The sequence below is a fragment of the Peromyscus maniculatus genome, chromosome 11 (assembly GCF_049852395.1).
Source record: "Peromyscus maniculatus bairdii isolate BWxNUB_F1_BW_parent chromosome 11, HU_Pman_BW_mat_3.1, whole genome shotgun sequence".
In the NCBI taxonomy this organism is placed as follows: Eukaryota; Metazoa; Chordata; class Mammalia; order Rodentia; family Cricetidae; genus Peromyscus; species Peromyscus maniculatus.
The window spans coordinates 66507517-66532452 of record NC_134862.1 but is presented as its reverse complement, the minus strand read 5'-3'; the positions used below and the strand labels follow the sequence as shown (position 1 = coordinate 66532452).

General features: G+C 44.9%; 1 protein-coding gene and 1 long non-coding RNA gene across 4 annotated transcripts in view; both read right to left on the bottom strand.

Annotated features, from left to right (window-relative positions):
* LOC102905544 (quinone oxidoreductase-like protein 2) overlaps nucleotides 1–4301 on the bottom strand; it is a 49303-nt gene extending 45002 nt beyond the window's left edge. For all 3 annotated transcript variants that reach the window (XM_042258380.2, XM_006973807.4, XM_042258381.2), the window contains exons 1-3: nucleotides 4168–4301; nucleotides 3971–4079; nucleotides 814–910 (exon numbers count right to left, since the gene is read on the bottom strand). In XM_042258380.2, the coding sequence (XP_042114314.2) occupies nucleotides 814–910; nucleotides 3971–4079; nucleotides 4168–4217 (256 nt within the window). In that variant the 5' untranslated portion in view covers nucleotides 4218–4301. The remainder of the gene's footprint in view (nucleotides 1–813; nucleotides 911–3970; nucleotides 4080–4167) is intronic.
* Nucleotides 4302–9243: 4942 nt separating this feature from the next.
* LOC121821321 (uncharacterized) lies at nucleotides 9244–18019 on the bottom strand. Its single transcript, XR_013043356.1, has 3 exons — nucleotides 17965–18019; nucleotides 10584–10642; nucleotides 9244–9602 (listed from the first exon to the last, which is right to left on the bottom strand). It is a non-coding gene; the product is annotated as an uncharacterized LOC121821321 (long non-coding RNA).
* Nucleotides 18020–24936: the final 6917 nt, after the last annotated feature.

Here is a 24936-nt window from a genome sequence, read left to right as displayed (position 1 = left end):
TCCCTTCCTCTTCTTCCTTTTGAACCTGCAGCATTAGTTCCTTTGGGCTTGGGCAGATGAGGGTGCAGGGTTTGTGATCCCTCGGTAGAAAAATAAAACCGAGGCAACACCAAGAAGACAAAGGAGCAACTAGGGTTAACAGAACAGAATTCTGGTGAACACAACAATGTGTAAACAGTTGCCCATTTACTCATTTAAAAGTAGTTAGCGAGTGTCCTCAGCTGGCTGTGGCTGTCAACTTGACACAGCCCAGAAGTATCTGAGGGAGTCTCAACTAGGGGACTGCCTCAGTCAGATTTGTCTGTGGGCACGTCTGGGGGGCATTTTCTTGATTGCTAACTGAGGTGGAAGAGTCCAGCCCACTGTGGGTGGTACCATCTCTGGACAGATGGGCCTGGGCAATAGAAGAAGGCTAGCTGAACATGCGCCTAAGAGCAAGCAGCAATCCTCCTTCTGCTTCAGTTCCTGCCCTGACTTCCCTCAGTGATGGAAGAGTAGGCCAAATAACCCTTTCCTCCCCAAGTTGATTTTGGTCAGGGCTTTATCACAGCAATGGAAAATCTAACTAGACCACTGAGTGTCATCCATAAGCCAGTACAGTGCTAAGCTGGGGATACAATATTGAGTCTAACACACCTGCATGGGGAGGGTCATGAGAGAGTGGTTCTAACAGTGACAGTGGCATACACAACAGAAACCTCACTGGTCAAGCCCGGCAGAGGGTGGGGAGGAGCATCTGAGACGATACATGAGGCTCTGAAAAACCTCCGAATCTTCTTTTCCCGGAGTAGTCTCGTGGTCCCCCATACTCACCAGGTATAAAGGGAAGAGGAGGTTTTTCCTGATACTGACCACGACAGACCAGAATATCGGCAAAGTTAATGCCACAGAAGTGAACATCAACTCTGACCTGCAAAGGATACACAGAACAAAAAAAAAAAAAAAAAAAAAAAAAAAAAAAAAAAAGAGACAAAGTTCATTCCATAATAATTAATCCAAAGAGGGTTACTGAATGAATGACAACCATAGGCCAGATACTGAACAAGGAGCCAGAGTGTCATAAGGCAAAATGCACTAAAGTGTCAGCCTTTGTGGACCTAAAAGTATAGTGGAGAAGGCAGCAACTAAATAATAATGAAGCCATACGTGGTCTTGTCATTCAGTCAGAATCTCATGCTGTAGCCCAGGCTGGCTTCAAACTTGAAATCTTCCCAGAATTATAAACCTGAACTACTGTGCCTGGCTCATATGTGTTGAATTATAACTCAACATAAAGTATTAAAGATGGGAGAAAGCACATAATGAGGGTGTGTGACCCCTTGGAGAACGCCACGAAAAAACTAGGAACATAACCCTTAAGCTAATAAAAGCAAAGAGTTAATGATTCAGACTGGCAAGTAAAAGTTTGGCACAGATAAAAGCAATAACACATAGCCGGCCAGTGGTGGCGCACACCTTTAATCCCAGCACTCGGGAGGCAGAGCCAGACGGATCTCTGTGAGTTCGAGGCCAGCCTGGTCTATAAGAGCGAGATCCAGGACAGGCGCCAAAGCTACACAGAGAAACCCTGTCTGGGGGGAGGGGGGGGCGGGAGGAGCAATGGCACTTGCAAGTCCCCTGTATCAGAGACAAAAGAAAAACCCATGAGCCTAGAACATGAGGAAGAGAAAGAACAGGGCAGCGAGAGAGTGAGAGAACTACACTACACCAAGATTTGCAGATATGAACTTAGGACCTTGGCCTTCATAGTAGGAACAAGAGGATGCCACTGAGGGGGTCTAAGCACAGACAACTATGGTCCAGACTTGAGCTGGAATCCTGGAGGACAGCCTAGAGCCCTGTCTTCTATGCTCTCGGCAAAGCCATCACTGAGACAACTGCAACCACAAGGCCAGGGGTTCTTTAAAACAGTGGTTCTCAGCCTTCCTAATGCTGAACCCTTTAATACAGTTCCTCATGCGGTGGTGACCCCACCACCACCACCACCACAAAACTGTTTCATTTCTACTTCATAACTGTAGTTTTGCTGCTGTTATGAATCATAATGTAACTATCTGCTATGTGGGATATCTGACATGTGACCCCTGTGAAAAGGGGTCGCCGCAACTCACAGGTTGAGAACCACTGCTCTAGTCCTTTGGAGGAGCCAGTGAGTCTCAAAAGGTGGTTGGTCCTTGACCATCCTTGGCATCCCCTGAGGATTTCTAGAAACTCAAACTTCACCAGGTGTGGAGGCATGTGCCTTTCATGATAGCACCGAAAAGACAGAGCTAGACAGATCTCAGAAAGTTCCAGGCCAGCCTGATGTCCATAGTGAATTCCAGGCCAGTTAGAGATACATAGTGAGACTGTCTAAAAGATAAAAGAAAGCAAGTAAGAAACTCAAACTTTTAAGCCACACCCCATGCTGAATCACACAGGAAGTCAAGGCTCAGCAGTCTGTCTGAACAGGCCCACATGACTCTGGTTCTCACTAGAGAACACATCCCAACAGGAGTTGGAATCCCAGAAGATGGCAGTTGGAATTCCAAACCAATGATATTCACTTGTTTAAGTTTAGTATAGTGGTGGTGGGATGGTTAGAAGCCATTTTTTTTTTATCTACAAAAATCATCCATTTCTCTATTCTTTTTGGTTTTCAAGGCAGGGTTTCTCTGTGTAACAACAGCCCTGGCTGTCCCGGAACTCACTCTGTAGACCAGGCTGGCTCCAACTCACAGAGATCCACCTGCCTCTGTCTCCCGAGTGCTGGGATTAAAGGTGTGCACCACCACTGCCCACAACATCTCTCAATTCTTTAGACAGGTGCCACATGCCAGGGTCCATTTCAAACTCCAGGGTTTAAGGGCAAATAAAAATAACATAAATACAGCTCTCACAAGCTAACTCCTTACAATACAATATAGCAGAGCTAAGGTGCCCAACCCCCAGCCTTCAAAACTGGGAGTAGTTGGGGTTGGGGATTTAGCTCAGTGGTAGGGTGCTTGCCTAGCAAGTGCAAGGCCCTGGGTTCAGTCCTCAGCTGGGGGGGGTGTAGAAAATGGGAGTAGTTATTGACCAGTGGACAGCACTTCCATGTCCTCAAGCCACTCCTTTCCGGTCTTAAGAACCATTTAGCTGAAAGTAGTGAGGCATTTCTGCACTCTGGAGGCTGATGCAAGAAGATCTTGAGTTCAAGGTCAGCCTGAATTACATGGTGTGTTCAGAGAAGCACCAGTTCCCCCAGAAAGGGATGATTCAAGATGAGCTCTGGGCACATGAATCTGGAGAAGCAGAGTGGCTGCAGCTGTCACAAGCTCTTCCAAATAATCCATTTTAACCACCGGCTCCATTTTGGTGACCTTTAGGGCTGCAGCTGCATCTCGGTCTCCCATCTGCGATCCCTATCGTGAAGACACTTGCCTACTCCGCCCTGTTTCTAGTTCTCATTCTGCATTATGGATTTGTCACATACTGTCACCGTGGTGGTCACTAGGCAAAGCCAAGGTGACTTTCACATATCTGGGTGAGAGCCTCAACAGGAAAAGAATGCCATCCCAAACTACTGCAGGACGGCAGAGGGGGGGCCCAGGCATGTATTCACTGGAGTTTGGGAGAGAGGGAAGGACAGAGAATTTGATACTGACGCTGAAGAGGGGCTCAGCAAAGGATAAGGGGCCTTTTATCTGTATTGTTATGTAAAGTCGCGCATAAATCAGATGCTGTTTCTAAGGCAACAGCTCTGGAGCTTTCGAAAGGGGCCTAGACGTGAGTTTTGAGAGACTGCTTCCTTGACACTTGTGGCCTTTCTGTGAACCATGAAAGGGCTTGACCTTCCAGCCCAGAGTGGGTGTGCACCAGTCTCCGGGTCACCCCTATGCTTGGGAACTAGGATCTTGACTGCAGCAGGAAGCCATCTAGTGCGTGGCCGAGATAGGCAGCGGTTTTGTACCATACGTGGAGGCATCCGGAGTCAGGCCTGTCACCCTACCTCTTGTGGCCCGACAGGGCGGGAGGCCACCTCTTCAGTGATCAGGGGATGCTTCAACTCCGCGCAGAGTGCGGCGCGGTAGTGCCGGCCTTGGCCCTGCGCCGCTCGCCTGCAACGAAGATAAAAAGGGGCTGGTTTTTCTCAGGTGTACCCGGGGGCCGGTACTGGGGGGCTCTGGGGAAGAGTAGGGCTTGCACCTGCAGAGCCACACCGGAGGGAGGTGCCGTGCACACAGCCGCGCCGCCATGACCGCAGGAAGCCGCGAGGGGCGTGGCCAGCGCGTGGCAGGAAGAGCCCGGAGGGAGAGCGGAAAGGCGTCCGAGGACGCGCCCCCGGCGACCCGGCGACCCGGCGACCCGGCGGGCCGGGTTCAGTCTGTCCGCACCGGGGACCGGCAGCCCCACCCTGCTTCTAAAGCTAGACCACGGGGCGCACAGCCCCGGAGCCCGGCCTTGGTGCTGGAAAGCCAAAAGGAAGCATGAGGAAAAATGGTTCGATTACCCCAGATTAACCTTTTTTTTTAGACAGGGTCTCACTATGTAGCGCTCGCTGGCCTGGAACTCACTGTGTTGAGCAGGCAGACCTAGAACATGTGATTTTCATGACTCTATTTCCTGGGTGCTGGGACTCCAGGCTTGTGTCCGGGAGACTGTTAAATGCGCGTTTGGCGGCGGGTGGTGGTGACGCACAATTTAATCATAGCAGTCTGGAGGCAGAGGCAGGCGGACCTCTGTGAGTTAGAGGCCAGCCTGGTCTACAAAGTGAGTTCCAGGACAGCCAGGGCTACACAGAGAAACCCTATCTTGGAAAACAAAACAACAAAATCCATATTTGGCAACATTTCAATAGTAGTTCTGGGGTTCTCTGTAAGAAGGAAGCCCTAAATGCATAGGTGAACCTTTGATGTCTGCATTCGAAAACCTTGCTACTAATTTTCTCACACAGGATTAATTATGATAAAACTAAACTGTTACTAATGATCTGGTGTTAACTGATCCTAAGCAAATCCAAAGAGAGTGTCCAATTAAAACCAAGCCAGCTGGGCACACGCCTGTAATTCCAGGACCCAGGAGACAGGGACAAGAAAATCGAACATTCGAGTCAGCCTCTAGAGCTACACAGTGAGACCCTGTCTCAAGAAAAATTAAAAATAAACTAACCTGGTGACAAATGCCTTTAATCCCATCACTCAGAAGGCAGAGATAGGTGAATCCCTGTAAATTTGAGGCCAGCCTGATCTATAGAGCCAGTTCCTGGCCAGCCAGCGCTACATGGTTAAACCATGTCTCAAAATAATTAATGAAGAAAATAAAGTCAGGCCAAAACTTAATGGTTTTCATGTTCCAAAGGCCTGCCTGTATTAGGTTTAACATTTAGTAAATGTGATTCAGTGACCACATAATCCCTAGGTACATAGGTACACCCTGGGAGAACTAAAAACAGCATTATTATATATATGAAATATTATATAAAACCAGTAAGATGGATGAATGGGTAAAGGTACTTGCTACCAAGACTGACAGCTGAATTCAGTCCCTAGAACTCACATGGTGGAAGTAGAGAACCTACTCCCAAAAATTGTCCCCTGAACTCCAAATGCTGGCCTTATGACATATGTACACACACACACACAATAAATAATACATAAATGTGTATATATATTAAATATATATTTATTTGTTTTATTAAATAATTGCATAAATAATCAAATAAAATGTTTATTCTATATTAAATATATATTACATATTAAAAGTAAACTGGTTAGACATACTTACAACAGCAACCAAATATATACTAGCAATATATGAGAGGTCTGTGATATACTGGGAAGACTGTATCATTGGATAAATAGCATTTAATGACAGCATAGTGTCTTTAAAAGACATCTGGTCAAAAAGTATAGGTCACAGGTTGAAACCTAGTACTGCCACCTCTTTGACCACCTTCTTAATGGTGCTCACCCATTATTAACACTCCCATAAAAAGGAGGCATTGAATGTGAATGAACAGCAATTGAATGAAGGGAAACCATAAAGCAAAAATGAAGTAAGAATGCATTTCTGAGATTATGACCTAAAGGCTTGGATGGTTGAGGAGCCCCAGACCAAATAACCACCTCAGGTGTACAGCAGAGGACACTACCATTATAATAGCACTCGTTGGGAATTTTTAGCTCCACATACACACACAACAGAAGGGAAACAATGTCCAGAACATGAGATTTTTAAAAACCTGTGTTTCCGACGAGGCAGACATGAAAGCACTTTGTAAACTGCTCATCACCAAGCATAGAAGATGAAACCAGGGGCTGGAGATGTAGCCCAGTGTCCCAGCACTTGCCTCGCATGCTGGAGGCCCTGGATTCAATCCTCAGCAACTTGAAAAAAAAGGGAAAGAAGCCAGGAATTGTGGAGACATGCAATGCCACCCCCAAATGGCCATTCTTAGGTTGGTAGTGTAGCCCCCTGGTAGAGTACCAACCCAGCCTGCGAGGCCCTGAGCTTGGTTCCCAGCATGGGGTGGGGGGGGGAAGATCTTAGTCACCAGAAAACAGTCAACAACAAGAAAACAAGAAATCTCATATTTATGATGTAATCGGAATTGTTTGTTCTGAGTATTAATTGTTATTGCTCTGTAGATGAGGCTGGCCTCAAACTTGAAAGAGATCCAACTGGTACCTCCAGAGTGCTAGGATTAAAGGTATATTCCACCACACCCAGCCCTAGCAACCATTCCTTAATCTTGTTTATATTTACAGTATTTATATAATGCATGACACTTTTAAGCCTTTAATAGATATGTATCCAATGATTTGTTGAATGAGAACTCAGTTAATCTAGCATTAATTCTCCAGATAATTAGAAGTAACTTTAAGTGTTAAGTCTTTGATTTTTAATTAAGTACTTTTATGGAAATTTTTCATGTGCAAGTATGTGAGAGGAGGAACGTATGTGTGGTGTATATTCCTGTATGTATAAGGGTAAACATGCCTATACTCATACAGAGACCAGAGGACGGTGTGTGTGCTGATCTTCCACTTTCTGCCTTTGTCCTACAAGGCAGGGTCTCTCATTGGTCCTAGAGGAGGTTGTAAGCAAGCTCCAGGGATCCTCCTGTCTAGACCTCCTGCAGCACGAGGTTCAAAAAGTGTGTATGACCACTTCTGACTTTTTTAGGAGGGTGTTGGGGTTAAACTCATGCTTGTACAGCAAACACTTTTACTCATTGAGATATCACTCTAGCCCCAGAAAAAAATGTTCTATTATTGTTTTTACCATATTCTGCCAACCCCAGAGAATATAAAGATCAACAAGTATAAGGAGATTTTTCAATACTGCATTCAACATTTATGAAACTATCTGAAGAAATTAGTAGACATCTATTTAAGGAGAGTCTTGAAAGGTAGTGAAAGTATTTTAGGTAGTTGAGTTGATCTGAGCACTTTATATATATATATAAAAAAAAAAAAGGTTCACATTTACAGAGAGCAGCCAGAAGGGTGGCAGGCTGTTTGATAGTAGTTACCATGGTAGCAAAGGAAACATCCAGCCTGCCCATCAAGGTGTTGCCACCACACCTTACTGTCTATTTTTAGCTATTGTTTCTGTTTGTCCTGGTTATTTGGTTTTATTTGGGAGTGGGGCAGAAAGAAGAAACAAGAAGAATAAAAGTTGAGTCCTGCAGGAGATTAACATCAAGCAGCTAAATCCAAACCCTCATCAGTCTTCTCCAAAGGAGGTGGGAGATCCATCACTGGCCTGCAAACCAGCTTGAGGACTCATTAGGGAAGTAAAAGAGTAACAGATGATTCTTCCTTCTGCTACAAGTCACATGGAGAGATAATATTTAACATCCAGGAGCTGCTGGAGGGCTGGGGGTGAAGAAGCAAGCCAAAGCTGGATACACAAACCTCTCTGTTTTCACAGAATAGTAGAGGAACAATATAAGCTCAATACAGGATGGTGCTGGGAATGTGCAAGAATCCCCCACAGTAAAAATGTGCGATCCAATAACACTTCTTGAAAAGAGAGGGCTATCTCTGCTGCCTCCAAGTTCACCTCCACGTCTAGCACATAGCAGATACTCAGTGAATGTCAAGAAGATGGAAAGCAAGGAACTCTACAAGCTGTATAGGAAAGCTACAGGCACCACATAACTGAAGCCACAAATCCCAAAGGTTTTTGTTTGTTAGAATTTATCATTTGTGTGTGTGTGTGTGTGTGTGTGTGTGTGTGTGTGTGTGTGTGTGTGTGTACATTCATAAGTTTATGTGAAATGCATACAGGAATTCATGGAAGTCAGAAGAGGGAGTCAGATACCCTTGAACTGGAGTCAGCCGCATCTGTGAGCCCTGTAGTTGTTGGGGATGGAATTCTAAAAAAACAGTAAATGCTCCTAACTGCTGAACTATCATTCCGGCCCCAGTTTTAAGGGTTCTTGCATACACTTACCTGAGTTTATGGCTGCTGGGCATAATTTGGTGTTCGTGTAGTCCAGTTCAGCATTGCTATCACAGTTGCCAGCTATCATCTTGTGGTGTCCTCCAAACCCCTTGAGATGTATGGGAAGAGTTTGCCTTTCAGCACTCCCCCCGGACATTCACTCTGATTACAACAGGGTTGTGATGATGTATTATGTCCCCCAATATACTGTGTCTCTCAATAAAATTTACCTGAGGATAAAAGGAAAAAGCCAGCCACTATATAGAAGTCAGGCAATGGTAGTACACACCTTTAATCCTATCACTTGGCAGGCAGGGATCTGTCTGGATCTCTGTGAGTTCAAGGCCACACTGGGGACAGAGCCAGGCATGGTGGCACATGCCTTAAGTTCCAACATTAGTTAACCATGGAAGTCTGTACAGACAGACAGGAAGTGACAGAGCTGGCCAGGAAGAGGAAGTGATGTAGCTGGACAGAGAGAGCAAATCAGATGGCAGAACAGCAAGGCATATAGGTGTGGGTAGACAGGAAGTAGCTCGTCTTTGGAAGCTGTGGAGTTGGTGAGGTGAGAGTAGCTGTGGCTTCCCTATTTCCATGACCTCTAGGTTTTTACCCCATATGTAGTTCCATGTTTTTTATTTATAAGACCATTTAGAAACAAGGGAGTTAGCATTCATCAACTTCAGAGATGCTTTACCACTGAGCTGAGTAATGGCCAGTAACTACTTCTCCATCCCAGGAATAACCAAAAGGTTTCTATACAAGTTATTTTTCCAACACCAATAGAATCAGGATTTCTGACCTGAGATGGAATTCAGGATAATCCCAGCATTTTGGAGGCAGAGGCAAGAGGATTTCTGTGAGTTCAAGGACAGCCTGGACAGCCAGGGATGTAGAGAAACACTGTCTCAAAAAATAATGACAACAAAAAGATAGTCTCACCAAATTACCTCATTTGTAAGAAACAGGGTAGGTGAAATGTGGCCCAAGGTCACATTGCTGGGTGGTGGTAGGGACAGCATTAGGATCAGACTTTTCTGTCGGCTACTTTTTCTACCATGCAAGCTGGATCTCATTTCTCCACATGTACATCATCATCATCATCATCGTTGCCATTGTCGTGGTCACCATCGTCTTACTTAGCCTTTGAACAGTGCTTCGTAGGTTTCAAATCACTGCCACCCAAACAGCTTCATCATTAACAGTGAGAGTAATGACAATCAGCATTAGAATGAACACTTGTTGGCTTCTCACAGCAGAGCAGTTACCAAGCGCTTTTGCATGATTTCATTAACCTTCACAATGGTCCTGTATATCAGGATACTAGCATACTATTTTTTTTCCCCACTCCTTTATGGATCCCGACTACAGGCTGATGGGGTTTAAGAGGCTTGCCCAAGGCCACACATCTAGGAAACTGAGCAGTTTAACATCGTCCTAATTGCCTGCTGCCAGAGACCCTCTAACAGTCTCCAGCCACCCACTGCGCTTCCCCCAAATGCCCTCTGGAGTAGACAAAGAAGGTATTATACAATGCATTGTAAAGCCATGCTTTGCTTGGAGTTTTAAGCTTGGTTTTATAGGAACTTTACAGTCTCCCAGGCCCAGAAAAGAGAATAATTCCCTGAAGAAAAGAATACAGTGAAAGCAGCCTCCAGGGATGCCCGCAATTGAAGGACAAGAGCAGGAAAAAAATGCTAGCATATAATTAGGAGCTACTACCCTGTTCCACAGAGCCATAAGCCTGAAAGTGCGGTGGTTTCATTAAAAAGTATACTGTGTAAGATTTAAAAGTGTGATTATGTAAAGCAGTCTTCACACACATACAGGGGTGCACAATGTGATTAATGTCTGATTGGGTTGCCTGGTTACAAGTTGTTACTTAAGCAGGTACCAGCAGGCATTAGGGCTAAATTCTTGGCATCTAGATGGAACGACTTAGAAGCAGTGATGACCTGGGGAATGGTGGCTGTCTCTCCCCTAAGCTAACCACCAGTATTTGATGAAAACAACTATTTTCCAACTTGAGCCATCATTATGAAACTAGTGAACAAATTTCCAAACCTTCTAGCAACTTCATGAAAGCTTTTCAGTTCCCACCTTCCCCAGGGAAGGGAAATTCTCCCTTTCCACATGCCTCACCACCCCCAAAGAAATGTATACAAACCTACATTAGCTCTCTAGTCTCATTGTTCAGGTTGGTATTCGTCTCTTCATCTCCACGGCCAAGCTGTGAGAAATACAGATAATTCTAAGAATAGCTCAGTGAAGTAAAAGGAATTTGGGCTTTGGGATTTGTCACACCTGCATTTGGTTCCTGGCTTAGCTATTTCCTCATTGTAATCTTGGGAAAGTTGTTTAATTTCTCGAAACTTCCACTTCCTCATACGTAGAACAGGCTTACATATGGCTGCCTCTGCCATGGGTAGAGGTTGTGAGGATTAACACACAAAGGCAAGTATACAGCTGTATTCTCTAAGAAGACACTCTTTTTTTTTTTTTTTGAGACAGGGGTTCTCTGTGTAGCTTTGTGCCTTTCCTGGAACTCACTTTGTAGACCAGGCTGGCCTGGAACTCACAGAGATCTGCCTGGCTCTGCCTCCGGAGTGCTGAGATTAAAGGTATGTGCCACCACCGCCCAGTTTAAGAAGACGCTCTTTGCCTTAAGAGTCTTACCATCTAGCCTGGTGGTAGTGAGGTCCACCTGGTCTATAGAGCGAGTTCCAGGGCAGCCAGGGCTACACAGAGAAACCTTGTCTCAAAAGACCAAAAGAAAAAAAAAATTTTTTTTGGCAACATCTAGCAAAGTGAAGCACAAAGGTCTCTCATTTGTTCAATAATGGAGGGGTGCAATGGGGGCTGTGGGACCGCAGAGGAAGGTTAACCCACCCCTGCCAGAGACTATCATTTTAGGAAAGCCTCACGGAAGTTTTTAACAGTATTAGCCAGCTAGAAAACACAGCCAGGGTTGTCCTAGATAAAGGATTGCGTACAGGAGAATATGGCAAGTTCAAGATGGTCCAGATATGGTTTGTGCCAAAGAACAGTGAGCTGGGTCTGGAGTAGAAAGAGTGTAAATTTTAGAGTCAGGCAGCTAGGCGCTCCAGCTCCATCACTTTTCAGCTCTACATCTCAACCAAATGACTTCTTCCTGAATCTCAGTTTCCCCATGTATGAAGTGACTGTGATTACAGATCTCATATATGCAAAATGCTTGGCACAGAGTATACTTCTTAAAATTATTTTGATTGCCCTTTATCTCTGTTTATCTACAAAAATCTTGATGGTTGGCTTATAGCATACACACTTTTTCTTTCAAATCAGTGGAAACATAAATGGATGAATAGATTCACTTAACACTTATTTATTAAACACAACCATGTACCAGGCAAATGGGAACGCAACAGTGAACAAAACAGACAAAACTCTGCCCTGGTGGGACTTTCGGTTCCTAAAGTGAGATGTGGGGGTGGCTCAAATGTCTGTGAGAGGACAGTCTATGTGCCCCCCATCCCAGGCTCCCCAGTTCACTGATACAAATCTAATAAACCGGGAAAGCAAAGTTCCCGAGAGGTCTAGATGTTAATCCCACTTCCTAATAACAATGGGGAGGCTCCTGTCCTCTCCCTTAATGGCTTCTCGCTTATCAAGCCCCAGCTTCCTGTTGTGACCCAGGGGACCTAGTGAGTTGTGTTGTTTGGCAGGAAGAAATGTCAAGGAGGGCTCACACGGTTCTTGGGCTCTGATGCCTGAAGTGGTGGCAGGAGGAAATGGGAAACAGCACACACACAAAAGGCCATCCACAGTGAGATTTACCTATCTCAGCCTCTAAGAGATAAGCAAGCTCAAATGCCTTGTGAGGGTGCAGAGGGGTTGTTATTTCAACAGCAGGATAATCATACTTCACATGTATGGTTATCTTTAAGAAAAGCCTTCACCACAGGAATCTCACTTAACCCTCAGACTGTATTAGGCAGGAATTAACCCCATTAATCCCACCTTGCCCTTGTAAACTGACTCCTCTTACTTCATTCCTTATTCCTCCCTGAGAAATCATAGCCATTTCCTCCCAGCCAAGACCAGTAAACTTGTCGAATACGCTGCTACTTCCACTTCCATTCACTCATCCCACTGTGCACCAACCCCAAGCGCCACGGAGATTGTTCTTGCTGTCCCCAGGGACGTCTTGTTTGTCCGGTCTTCACAGATGCTTCTCAGTCTCTATCATGGCTGGCTTCTTGTAGCTTCTGAAGCCAATGGCTGCTTGTTCTCCTCAGCCTGCTCCTATTCTGTCAAGATTTCAATCTCCTCTGCTATCCTCAATGCTTTCAACCACACAGGTCCACCTGTCTGTCTCCCCCTTTCCTTTCCTTACGTGAATTCTTTCCCCTCAAAAATCTTATTCCAGCTTCTGGTTTGAGCCCTCTTTCCTGATCGCCAGTCTCATCACCTGTCACCTGCTCACTCTTCTCAACCTCAAAGACATAACCCAGTCCCTTTCCGCGCTTCCATGTGACTGCTACATAGAGTCAATAAAGCACTTGGCATCTGGTTTTATGATATGCTAATGTTTCTTTAAGGTGGCGATTTCTCAGGTTTTGCATTCTGAGTGCCTGGCTCTGTGCCTGGGACATGGCAGACACCGAGGCGTAGAGGTGTTTGGCAAATTCTCCAGACTGAAGCAGTTGGAGGGTACAGCTAATTTGGTCTTCTGACTCTGGATCTCAGCATGGAACACAGCAAGGTTACAAAAATTTGATTCTCCATACCTAAGACACCTGTGAGCCTTGTGAATCAAGGGGCAAGATGGTGGGGAGGATTTCCTCTTCCCCACAAACATTGCTCATTTACCAGGTGTGGAAACTTTGGTATTTGTAGTCTTCCTTTCACACTTCCCAGGATAAGAGAAGAAAAAAAAAATATCTCTCATCTCTTCCTCCCAATAGACAGTCACCACCATCACTTCCTTTTGAGCCAGGAGGCAGGAAGCCTAGCTTAGCTCATGAAACTCCCAGTTAGCATTGGGTTTCCTCACAGAAGAATGTGCTAGGGAAAGATCTAATAAGACGCTATCATGGAGTTAGCCATGGATACTCTCTACCATCCTGAATTAACATTCCAGGAAATGCACCCTCCCCCCCCCCAAAAAAAAAAAGGAAACTTGGCTTGCCCTGGGATAAACAAGCTTTCTAGAGAGAGACTCTGCAGCAGACAATGCGTGCCTTCGCCAATTACAAGCTCAAATTCCACCCAAATACACACAATCAAAGGCTTTACCAAGGCCATCATTACATGTACATGGCCCTCCTGCTGGTGGGGTAACATTTTAGTGCAGCAGTGAAGCAAGAGAAAATGCCATCAAAGCGAGGAGGTAGAGATGGCTTGTTTGGAGTGGCAGGGTCTCTTTTCCACCTGATGACTCACTTCACCTTGTCATTTTAACGCCACAGTCTGGGAGGGAGAGAAGGAAGCCGAGAGGAAAAGAGTGGGTTGTGTGTGCATGTAATTTGTTTCACCGTTCTAGACGGCTTTTTAATGAGCTTTCTCATTAAGGGCTCTGTGGGTCTATGCTTAAAGTTTTCCGGAAAAGCCGATTAGCAGGCTGAAATCAGATGGCACCTTCCCAGTCATGGCTTGTTTCCGAGGTAATGTAAGGGAGGGAGACTCTGTAAGGAGAGAGACTTGTCCTAGCAAATTTGAAACCAAATGACGTGACTTTAGCCAATCCCCATGAAAATACTAATGTTCATCAATTATTAGAATATCAGAGGCATCTGTGATAGCTTTGCTCTATTCAACTTGTTCCTGAGAACAGAGAGGATAACTGTCTTGTGCTATCCTAGCCCTCAGCTCATGTTTCCTGTAGGGCAAGCATTATATTGCATCAAAAGATAAAGTGCCCTCTGGGCTCTGCCCTTGCAGTAAGATGGACACCAAGTCTTAGCTGGCCCTCCTTTTTATTTCTAGGGCCCAATGCAGTGTGCAAATCTGGTGTTGTGGCCACTAAATATGATTTAACCATTGCACTAACTCAAGGAGGTGCCTCCGGCACATGAAAACTACATCAAAGATTTAGGCAAGGACTGAGCTGCACACCAGAGTACTTTATCAAGTTGCATGACTCTGAATGCATTTTAATGTGCTGACAGCCCCTAAGTAAAGCAACAGCCTTCATTTAAAATTGTCCAGAGGAAGAAATGTATTGAGATTCAGAGAGACAATTGCTTTGTTGCTGTGACATGGTCTGTTGGGTTTCTGAGTATGAATGGGTCCTTTTCATTATACAGAGATAGATGTGGCTTTTGCTTTGTTTGCCTCGCCAGTGAGTTTACTTAGCAGAATACAAGCACAGATGCATGAAAGTGAATCCTAGCTTCACTATGCCTGGTGCCTATGCTTGAGCCAATTGTTCAGTATACACTGCTTCTGCTTGGATGGTACAAAGAATGTTCTATTCCCAGGGATTCTAGAGACCTCCATATGATATATTTGTACACCTTGACACAATGTTGGCCATCAGTGTAAATATCGTGGGGCATAAAACAAGGAGAGGGGCTGGAGCTGCCCCTCATTTCTGATTCATTGGGTTGGGTATAAACATTAAGAAAGGGTGGATGCAATCCTCCTTAAAATGTTTGCTGAATGGTTCAGCTTCCCCCAAGTCTGGTGAAGAATAATCTTGTATCCATGCCCAGGGTGCTCTCTCTCTCTCTCTCTCTCTCTCTCTCTCTCTCTCTCTCTCTCTCTCTCTCTCTCTCCCTCCGTCCCTCCCTCCCTCTATACACACACACACAGAGTCAGTGAAGAAGAATGAGTGATCCATGCCCAGGACATCAGAACGAGCTTGAATGTTCTGAGACCAGCTATGTCAGCCCTGTGGTCAAGGACAGCAGCAGTAGATCCCTGAAGGTTCTGATGGAGAAAAGACCGGATCTTCCAGCTGGTATGGCATCCTATTGGACGGCATTTATAGTCTCAGCAAACTCCCCTGATGATTTGACTTCCTGCTGAAGTTCAAGGACTTCTGACCTAGCGGTGCCTTGGATCACTAGAGGGCACCCTGGAACAGCCTTTTCCCAGCATTTGTTCCTAGCCAACTGACAAAGCTGTGGCCCCCACGTTGTTCTGGGCAGGAGCTTGCCAGCCCATGCTGAAACCAGTTTCCTTTCAGAAACTTGTCTAGTTGCCATATCACTGAATATATCCTGCATGCATTTCCACAGTGGCACTATAAGAAAAATGAGACCTTAAGGACTGTGTACCCTAAAACATTAGATAGTAAAAGAATCTAAGGCATTCTTCCTGCTCTCAAAAAAATTCAAAGATAAGGCAAAACCATAAAGACGTCTTTTAAAAATTATCATTAGAAGCAATTTTCAAATTAATAGAGTAAATCAGTGAATTAGACATAGACAGATGCCAGTCTTGGTTAATCAAGGAGTCCCAGGCCCCAGCTGACTGCAATCGTTGCAGACCAAGAGGCATGTAAATGATTATGGGGAGGGTAGGATGAAAGGGAACCTTGGAATAAAGTGAGAAGAGAGGTGAGGGTAGCCTGAAGTCTAACTCAGGGCCTTATCTTTGTGCCTCAGCAGGTACTTAACTAAATATCATCAGCCATCAATTTTCATATTGGAATAGTGTCCATGTATTCAATACAAGCTAACCAGCGCCTGCCAAGCACTGGGAATACAATGGCAGACAAGACAAAGACATCCGTGCTGCCCTCAGCTGTTTACGGGCCAGTAATGGGAAATGAATAAGCAATTACGAAGGAGCATACTAACTGACAGGTAAAGCAGGGTCTGTGGATGTCCACAGAAGCCTAACCCAGAGTACAGGAGAAGCAAGGAGGCTTCCCTCCGGTACACTTCTCCAGTGGAAGCAGAGAGAGAAAAGGCATGCTTGAAGGCCAGGAAAGAGAGGAAGCAGGACATATTTGAGGAACTGAAAGAAAGACGACGAAGCTGGGTGAGTGGGTGAGGAGGCGCACAAGATGGACAGGCCCAGAACACAAAGAGCCTGTTCTAATGGAGGTGTTTAGTGATAACCCTCGGGGCACTAAAGGGTTAAGAGCGGCGGTGGTAATCAGGCCCCCATATTAGGAGGGCCTGCTGATACCAGGGTCAGTGCTGCCCTGGAACATTGACGAACAAACAAATCCGCAGGACTCTGCCTTTCCCTTTAATTGGACCTTTCCGGTTTCCTTCCTCCATCCATATTCACCAATTTCCCTTGAAACCCTTTCAAAACAGAGTTCTATTTTAAGGTCATCTTCGCTGGGGAGGAAGCAAGAAGAACCTAGCAAATGTGATTGTCACACTTGCTGAACTGCCTGTCCTCAAGTCCCCGCGGTCTTTGCAGCAGGTAATCTTGAAGGAAGTACCGAGGGAGGCAGGGGACACTAAATCCCAAGCCTGTTCCCTGCGTTGGACATCCTTCACACTTTCTGTATGAAGACCCAGCAGAGGGGAAAACACAGAATGCTTTAGGTCCCTGCACAGAACATATGAAAAATGTGCAAAGAGGCCTTATGTCCTGGGCAGCTGATGTTCAGGACTTCCCTTGGGCCCACACGTCAAACTTTTAAAATCCCCAATCAAGCCTCCTGTCCCGACCTACAGGTTGCCAAGAGGCAGGTGAGGACAGTAAACTTTAATGACCAGAAGGAACATGCGCTGTACAGCACAGCCACTTAAGCCTTATTTAATTAAAGTCCAGTTCCATGCTTGTTTGCCTAAAGAATGATATAAGAAAAGACACCCCCCTCCCTTTTTTTTTTAATGGACTCCACCCTCAGGCCCATCATCCCCCTGCAGCCTGGACTGTATTCTCATTTCCTAAAATGGAGAAGAAGCCTTCGGGGAACACAGGTTCTTCCATTCCGTTCCCGGGACAGGAGACTCACACCCAGCTTCCTTTCCTTCAGAGCAAGGAAGAGTCTGTGTGGAGGGCCTGGAGCCTCTGGTCACAAAAATAGACCACTGGAGCGCGTGGATTTTCCTTTCCTGACAGTGAGCTTACTCAGGAAGAGGCTCTTACATGAGATTTTTTTTCCCCTCTGTTTTTTTTTTTTTTTTTTCAAAAAAACATTCAACGGAGAAACAAAAGGCTTGGAAAGAAGCTCTTTTAGCCCCATCCTCTTTATTCTCCAAAACAGGCTCAGACGAAGCCGTCCCCACCGCCACCCCCATAGCTCCCTTTTGGTGTACACCCACCCCTTCCCACCCCTCCCACCCCCTCCCACCCCTTTCCACCCCCTCCCATCCCAAGCGCTTCCAGATTCCTTTGCACCATGCCCCACCGAGTCCTAAAAGAACCACCGTCTCTGATTGTTGGGCTCATAACTGAAACTTCCCACACAGCGATATGAAGAGACATATGATTCAAGCCTCTCCATTCCAGAAATATTATTAGTCTCGGGAAAAAAAAAATAGGGGCCTGCTCTATGTCTGTCACCTGAAATAAACTCCCAGTTCCTTCCCCACTGCTTCCCAGATGCTCGATTCTAAAGATTATTCAAGCTTATTTTGCCACCCCCAGGTTCCTTACCCCAACAGAGAGAGGGAGGAGGAAGGTGAAGCCCTCAGACGTTAGCCATCTGGGGGGCGGGGGGGGGGGGTGTTGGAAGGGGGGGTGTGGTCACATGGAGAAAAATGTGCCGGTCTAACCCCGAGACTCCCTAGAGAATCCAGTTTGTGTGTCTTTGCAGAGCTCAGAACAGCCTGTATGTTCTCTCCCTGTGGTGTGCCTGGCGCTTCCCCAGTGAGATATCTCCTGTAGAAGCTTTTCCTGTGAGGGATGGGGAGCTTTTGTTCTCTGCGAAATCTGGCGCAGCTAATTAAAAGCATTGTCCTGGGAGGCGGGAAGTGGAGGACTTCCAGGGACCCGTGTTTTTACCGGGGGAAGAGTAGCGGCTGCTGCGTGCTAGTGAGGTGTTCTTGATCTCTTGGCCCTGCTGGGCCAGCCACTTCAGTGGGAGATTTTGATAAAGCCCAGTAAAATAAAAATAGACACATGAAGCAACAGCTTTCCTTTTCTTCCCTTAGCACGTGTTCTGCGACGAGCTGGGTTTCTATTACAAACCATTTCAGAGAATGGCCCTCCAATAGTTTGACTTTTGACTCCACCTGACCTGGAAGATTTTGGAGATCATGGGACAAGAGCCTAGGCCTGTTTCACTCATTTCCTGATTTGCATGCAGGCATGTTGCTGAAGTAAAATGTCTAGTAACATTAGTTATCGGTTGACCGTGTAGAAGTAGTTAAACAACTCTTAGCTATTAATTTGAAAAACATGAGTGGTTGTGGCTGGAGAGATGGCTCAGCCAGAGGAACTGGGTTCAATTCTGGGCACACACATGGGAGGCTAACAACCATCTGTAACTCCAGTTCCAGGGAGTCAGACACCCTCTTCTGACCTCCAAGGGTACCAGGAATGCATATGGTACACAGACATACATGCAGGCAAATACTCAGATACATAAACTAAAATAAAAATAAATAAAGAAGGAGTATGGTATCATATGATATAGCATCATACAAGTCTTAAAATAATGTATAATCTAGGATTGTCCCCACAGTGGCAAACTAAATTAGGACCAAACTTTGTTGAGGCAGTATTCATTTGAGAAAAACCACTTCTCTGGTTTGCTCTCTCTAGAGTCAAGAAGCATCATTCATTCACCAAATGCTACAAATATTTATTGCTATGGAATATTAAAGATTTCTTACATTCTTTTATGCTGTGGAATATTTGTTTAACGATGCAAAGATGTGTTGCATTCTTTTATGTTGCATTTGTTTAACTCTGTGAAGCTGTGTTACTTTGCCTGTCTAAAACACCTGATTGGTCTAATAAAGAACTGAATGGCCAATAGCAAAGCAGGAGAGGGATAGATAGAAGGACAAAAAGAAAAGAAGAAGGGGCAAGAAGAGAAAGAGAGGAGGATGCCACGGGTCAGCTACGCAGCCAGCCAGAGAATAAGAAGGAAAGAAAAGATATGCAGAAATAGAAAAAGGTAAAAGTCCAGAGGCATGAGGTAGATGGGATCATTTAAATTAAGAAAAGTTGGCTAGAAACAAGTCAAGCTAAGGCTGGGCATTTATAAGTAGTAATAAGTCTCTGTGTATTTATTCTGGGAGCTGGGTGGCAGGCCCCCAAATTGCCAAAAGAGAAAAAAAAAAAACCAATAACTACAATTTACTGACCATGAACTATATGCCAGGCAGTGCCCTGGATACCTGGTATGTAGAAGTGAGTAAAACAAATACACATCATATGGTGCCTGTAGCCAGGGAAAATGAATAATAAACAATGGTCCAGTAAGTAGATTAGAAAATGTATTAAGTGGTGATAAGTGCCTGGAGTCAGGGAGTAGATTAAAGTAAGACCACCTGGGAGAGGTATGATGCAATTGAACAGAGACACAGCAGAAGTGATAGAATTAGCTTGAGGTGGCCAGTGGTGAAAAACTGAAGATGAGCATACACCTGGAACAACGGGAACTTTGTGACTGCAGTCATAAAGAACAGGAAGAGAGAGCAAGGAGGTGACACTCTGGATCAGTAGAGGCCTGGGTGGCACTATAAGGATTTTGTCTTTGACGGGAAAGAGGGAGCCATCAGAGGTTTGGAAGCAATGCAATGAAATGGTCAGATTCAAGTTTTAACACAATCACCCTGTCTGCTATGAAGAAAAGACACCATGGAAAAGATCAGCAAAAGAGATGGAGCCTGAGTATATACACATATCTTCCCGCTGGATAGATTTTGAAAGTAGAGCCAGCCAGATTGCTGATGGATTAGATGTGAAATGTGAGAAGAAGAGTCAAGTTCAGGCTAACGCCAAGACTTTCGGCCTGCAATTGAGAGGAAGGAAAAAGCATCAGCGGAGAAGGGGGAGGAAGGCTACACCGGGTCGCTGTGGATCCATTTGATCCAAGCAACTTGATCTGTGGTTCTCGTTCACATGTGCTCACGACAGCCATGAGGGGCATCTTTGCAAGTTACACCAGAGACTCTGTCTAATAGACAATAGGTCTGGATTGAGGTCCAAGAATAGATATTTAATGTGCACATTAAATAGTGAACCACTGAGTTGTTTTCAAACAAACAAACAAAACTGATGAGAGTCAATGTGCTTAAAATTCTAGATTTCATAATGAACAAATGAAAGGATTTATAGACAATTCTCTCACTCTCTATGATGAACTATATACTGTGGGTCCTCCTTTGAATATATATTATAAATGAATTGTTTAGCTTATTACCAATGAAGGCCAAAGTGATTTTTGTAAAAGAAAAAAAGCCACATAGAATATAGCTGAGAGCTTAACTTTCAATCTCTTCAAGTGGGAAATTAATAACAGTGCTTACAGGACAGTAATTTGATGAGTAAATTAAGGTTGTTTTGATATCGTGTAGTTTGACCTATCTAAACACCATACCTCCAACAGTGACCAGAAAGGGATGGGAAAGGCTAATTATCACCGTAAAATAAATGGCAAGACAAGATGCGTGTCTCCAGAGAGCGGGGTATGGTAGTGCACACCAGCAATGCTGGCAGGCTGGGAGGCAGAAACATGATGACCATTGAGAATCAGAAGTCACCCTTGTCTACACAGCAAGTTCAGGGCTAGCTAGTAGTACACTAGCCAGCAGTACACAGTGAAACCCTAACTCAAAAGGAAAAAACAAACAAAAACCCCACAAAGCAACAGCAACAACAACAACAACAAAAAAAAAAAAACAGTAGCAGAAAGATGATCATCTCCAAGGACATTGTTAGTGATACTTAAAAGGGGAAATTATGATCTGTCTGGGGCTCATCCTGATCCCACTTTCCAGATTTGAAAACTGAGACTCAAGCCAATCGCATTCTTTCTTACACTCAGCTAGAAAGTCAGTGATGGGACTAGGCTTCAGAGCTGCAAATCAGTGGCCAGGCAGCCAGCAAGGCTGGTTCCCAGGGCTGTCAGCACTTGCTTGTCACAATTGGTTCCACCAGGGGTTGCAATCCCTTGGTGAAAAGAGAGATTGCATAATGAAGCCATATTCAATAGGGACTCGCTATTCAGTGTGCCTCCCGACCGGATCGCTCTTTTATCCCGGATCATTTTCTCCAGCTATTTATTTCTGTGCGGTGGTGGAAACATTGACGACAAAATGGCACCTTCTTACCCGGCTGCCTGTGCGTCTGACTCACACCTGCTGACAGGACCAAGCCTGTCAGCGGCGTGGTTCCCCGGGGAGCCGGAGGTGGGTATTAACTTGCCCTTGCCCTCCCGATCATCGTCATGAAGACTGTCAGCTGAGTTCTGTTTAAAAAAAAAAAAAAGAAAGAAAGAAAACAAGAGAGAGAAACAAAGCAACTGGGCAAACCTTTATTACTCAGTGGGTCACCACAGGCAGAGAGCAGCTCAATTTTCCAGTCTCACGTGGGAGCTCCAGGCTGGCAGTTGAAAGGCCAGCTTTTGACTTGTAAAACAGCAGCTAAATTGGCCACAGAGGCGCTTCTGCAGAGGAACAGGGCGCTCTTCTCTCTGCATCCGACCTTTAGGCTGCAAATACTCTCTTCGGCAGGTGGAGCATCTGTCAGAGGACATTTATTTGGGGGGAGCACTCAGAGGGCTTGTCCTTTTGAAATCCAGCATCTGTTTGACCCCACAACAACAACAACAACAGCAGCAGTCATAACCATGGAGAGGAGAGGACAAATTGAAGCACAGTCCCTTTCTCATTTCCAGGAGGCTGTGACTGTGACTTGTTTGCTCATTAATGACAATAGATAGGCTGGTACTCAGTTTTCGTTTTCAATTTCTCCCTGCCCCAGACTCTTTAGAGCACAACTCTTTGCAAGGCAGCTGTCCCATGAGTAAGGATCGTGTCGTTATTACAAAGAGCAAAGGTGTCTGGTTATTTGTGGATTAAGCCCCTGACCTTATCTTCCTTAGCTTGTTCAATGTCACACACACACACACACACACACACACAGACCATCTGCCTGTGGGATGTACTCGGATTTAGCTGGCCTAAGGCAACAACTTAGGGCCCAGGACTTGGGTATTTTTTATTATTGCTATTTTGAAATATATGGTCTTTGCTTGCACACTCATTAAATGGCTAGTGGCAGTGTGGGTGTTTTTTTTTTTTTTCCCCTCTCTCCTGAGGTTGTTTTGGGATATTGGGAAAGGGAGAACAATGAAGAACAAATTGCTCTGATTAATAATGTATTTATAGTTCAGTCTGTCGGGTGATTTCCCAGGATGCCAGCGTTTCTTTATGAGGACAGAAATACTGTATCTGTGACTAGCTAGCCCTACCATGGGCAGGAGCCAGAGGAGAACATGCAGAAACAGGAGTGGGATGGCCTTTTATTTATATGTAAATTTATAGATTTGCCAGGTTGGTGATATAAATACATCGAGTCCAGCTTTTCCTCCTGCTCCGAAACTTGTCTCAAGTCTCCCAGTTCTCCCTAGACTGTGTCCTTGGGAACATATCCACCCTTGTAAAGCAACTTTATTCTACTCCCCCCTCCCAGCCCCACCAAACCTAGGGAGCACCTGGAGGCATGTTTTCATTATGAAAATTTTAACTTTTAAATTACACAATCTGTCGAAGCTTGAACGAAGTTCTGGTTTCCACAGCTCTGGAAATAGAAAGCACCTTCAGAAGGCCGCCCTGCCTGGGCAAGGCAAGGGGGATGACAGGTATTTGCGACACTGGGATGGAGGGAAGGCCCGATAGTCTTAAATAACTAGAAAACAAGTTCAAACAGTTACTTCGATGTTTACATGATTTTAATAGTCATCTTCATGTAAAGAAGACATTACCTCAGACTCAGTCACGATGACTTTAAGAACCTTGAGGTGTCCTGTTTGCCTCAGACCTCTTTCACTAAGGGAGGATAATTCCCAGAGTCCTTGGGGAGAAACAGAATGACCTCATTTCCAAAAGCTCAAAGTGACCAGTTACTAACTTTGTAATCTCCCTCTTCTCTCTCTCTCTCTCTCTCTCTCTCTCTCTCTCTCTCTCTCTCTCTCTCTCTCTCCCTCCCTCCCTCCCTCCCTCCCTCCCTCCCTCCCTCCCTCTCTCTCTCTCTCTCTCTCTCTCTCTCTCTCTCTCTCTCTCTCTTTCTCTCTCCTTGCTTGCTTGCTTTTTCCTTTCTTCTTTCTCCTCCCTTCCCCTTGTGGTTCTGGGGGTTGAACCCAGGGCTTCATGCACACTCAGTTCCCCTCTATCACTAAGGGACTCTTTCTACACTAGCCCCAACTTAGAATAATGTCTCTTCAAGGTGCTGAGTGTAACTTATTTAATATTTGCATGTGGGTCAATGTTAAGAACTTTCCTGTCACCTTTAGATGCAACTATTCATTTGTGGGTTCATGTCATAACTATTGAATGAGTAGGTATATGGAGATAAATGACTCCGCACCGTACCTGCCTTTAAAAGTAGTAACAGCCAGGGCTCGTGGAGTACTTGCTGTGTTCTAGTTTGCCTTTGCATAGCTTTTCTCGCTGGAGCCTCATAACAGGCCTACAAGAATGTACTGGTAGGGCCTCTGTTTTGCAGAAGAAAACAGGCACAAGTCAGCAAGTCTTCCAAGGTTACAGAACTGGGATGTTGTAGAGTCTGGATTTTAACCCATGTGATTCTATACCAGAGACTGAATTCTCAACCAGTTAGTTATGCAGCTTCAGCTGCCTTGGGCTCTCAAGAGAGAAGACAGATGGGAGGGAGTCAGAGAACATTCAAGAGGTATGTCGAGCTAAGCTTTCCACCACCGTCACAGCCAAAAACCTGACTTTGTTTGAGACTCAGGCGTTCATCAGAAAAGGACTTTTATTTCCACAGTAGATAAAAACATATTGCAGACATGGCTCAAGCAACTTGTATTCAGAATTCTTGCAGCAAAAGTATTTTGTAGTTCATATTTTTCTACTTGGCCTGGGAATATTTGCATAGGTAAAATTGGATATGTGGGAGATGAAAATAGGTCTAAATACAAAATTTCTTCATTGTATATATGCCTTATATTCATGGACTGAAGGTAATTTAGTACTGGCATTTAAAATAATTTTGTACAAATGAAACAAGTTTCTATGGTATAGAATTTTCATGCTGGCATCCTGCTGGTACTCAAAAAGTTTTAGATTTTGGAATATTTGGGATTTTTTAATTTTCATATTAGGGATGTTCAGCCTATATATGGATAATTGAAGAAAAGGAGAGGTCTCAGAGCTGTTAGCTAGATTTCATTTTATTGGGACTAAGGAGAGCTTTTTAGCAAAGAATCCAAAATCGGTTCACTGAGGTGAGCTGGGAGATTTTGGGCTGGAATTTCAAAAGAAAGCCTGGTAAAGATGGCAGGCCATGAAAAGCCAGCCACACCATGCCAAGGACTTATGGCTTTATCCTAAGGGATTTGTATTTTTAAAGGATCATTCTGATTCCAGGATGAAGAATAGGTTAGAGAATAACAAGTTTAGAAGCAAGACCAGCCAGGAGACTTTTGGGACG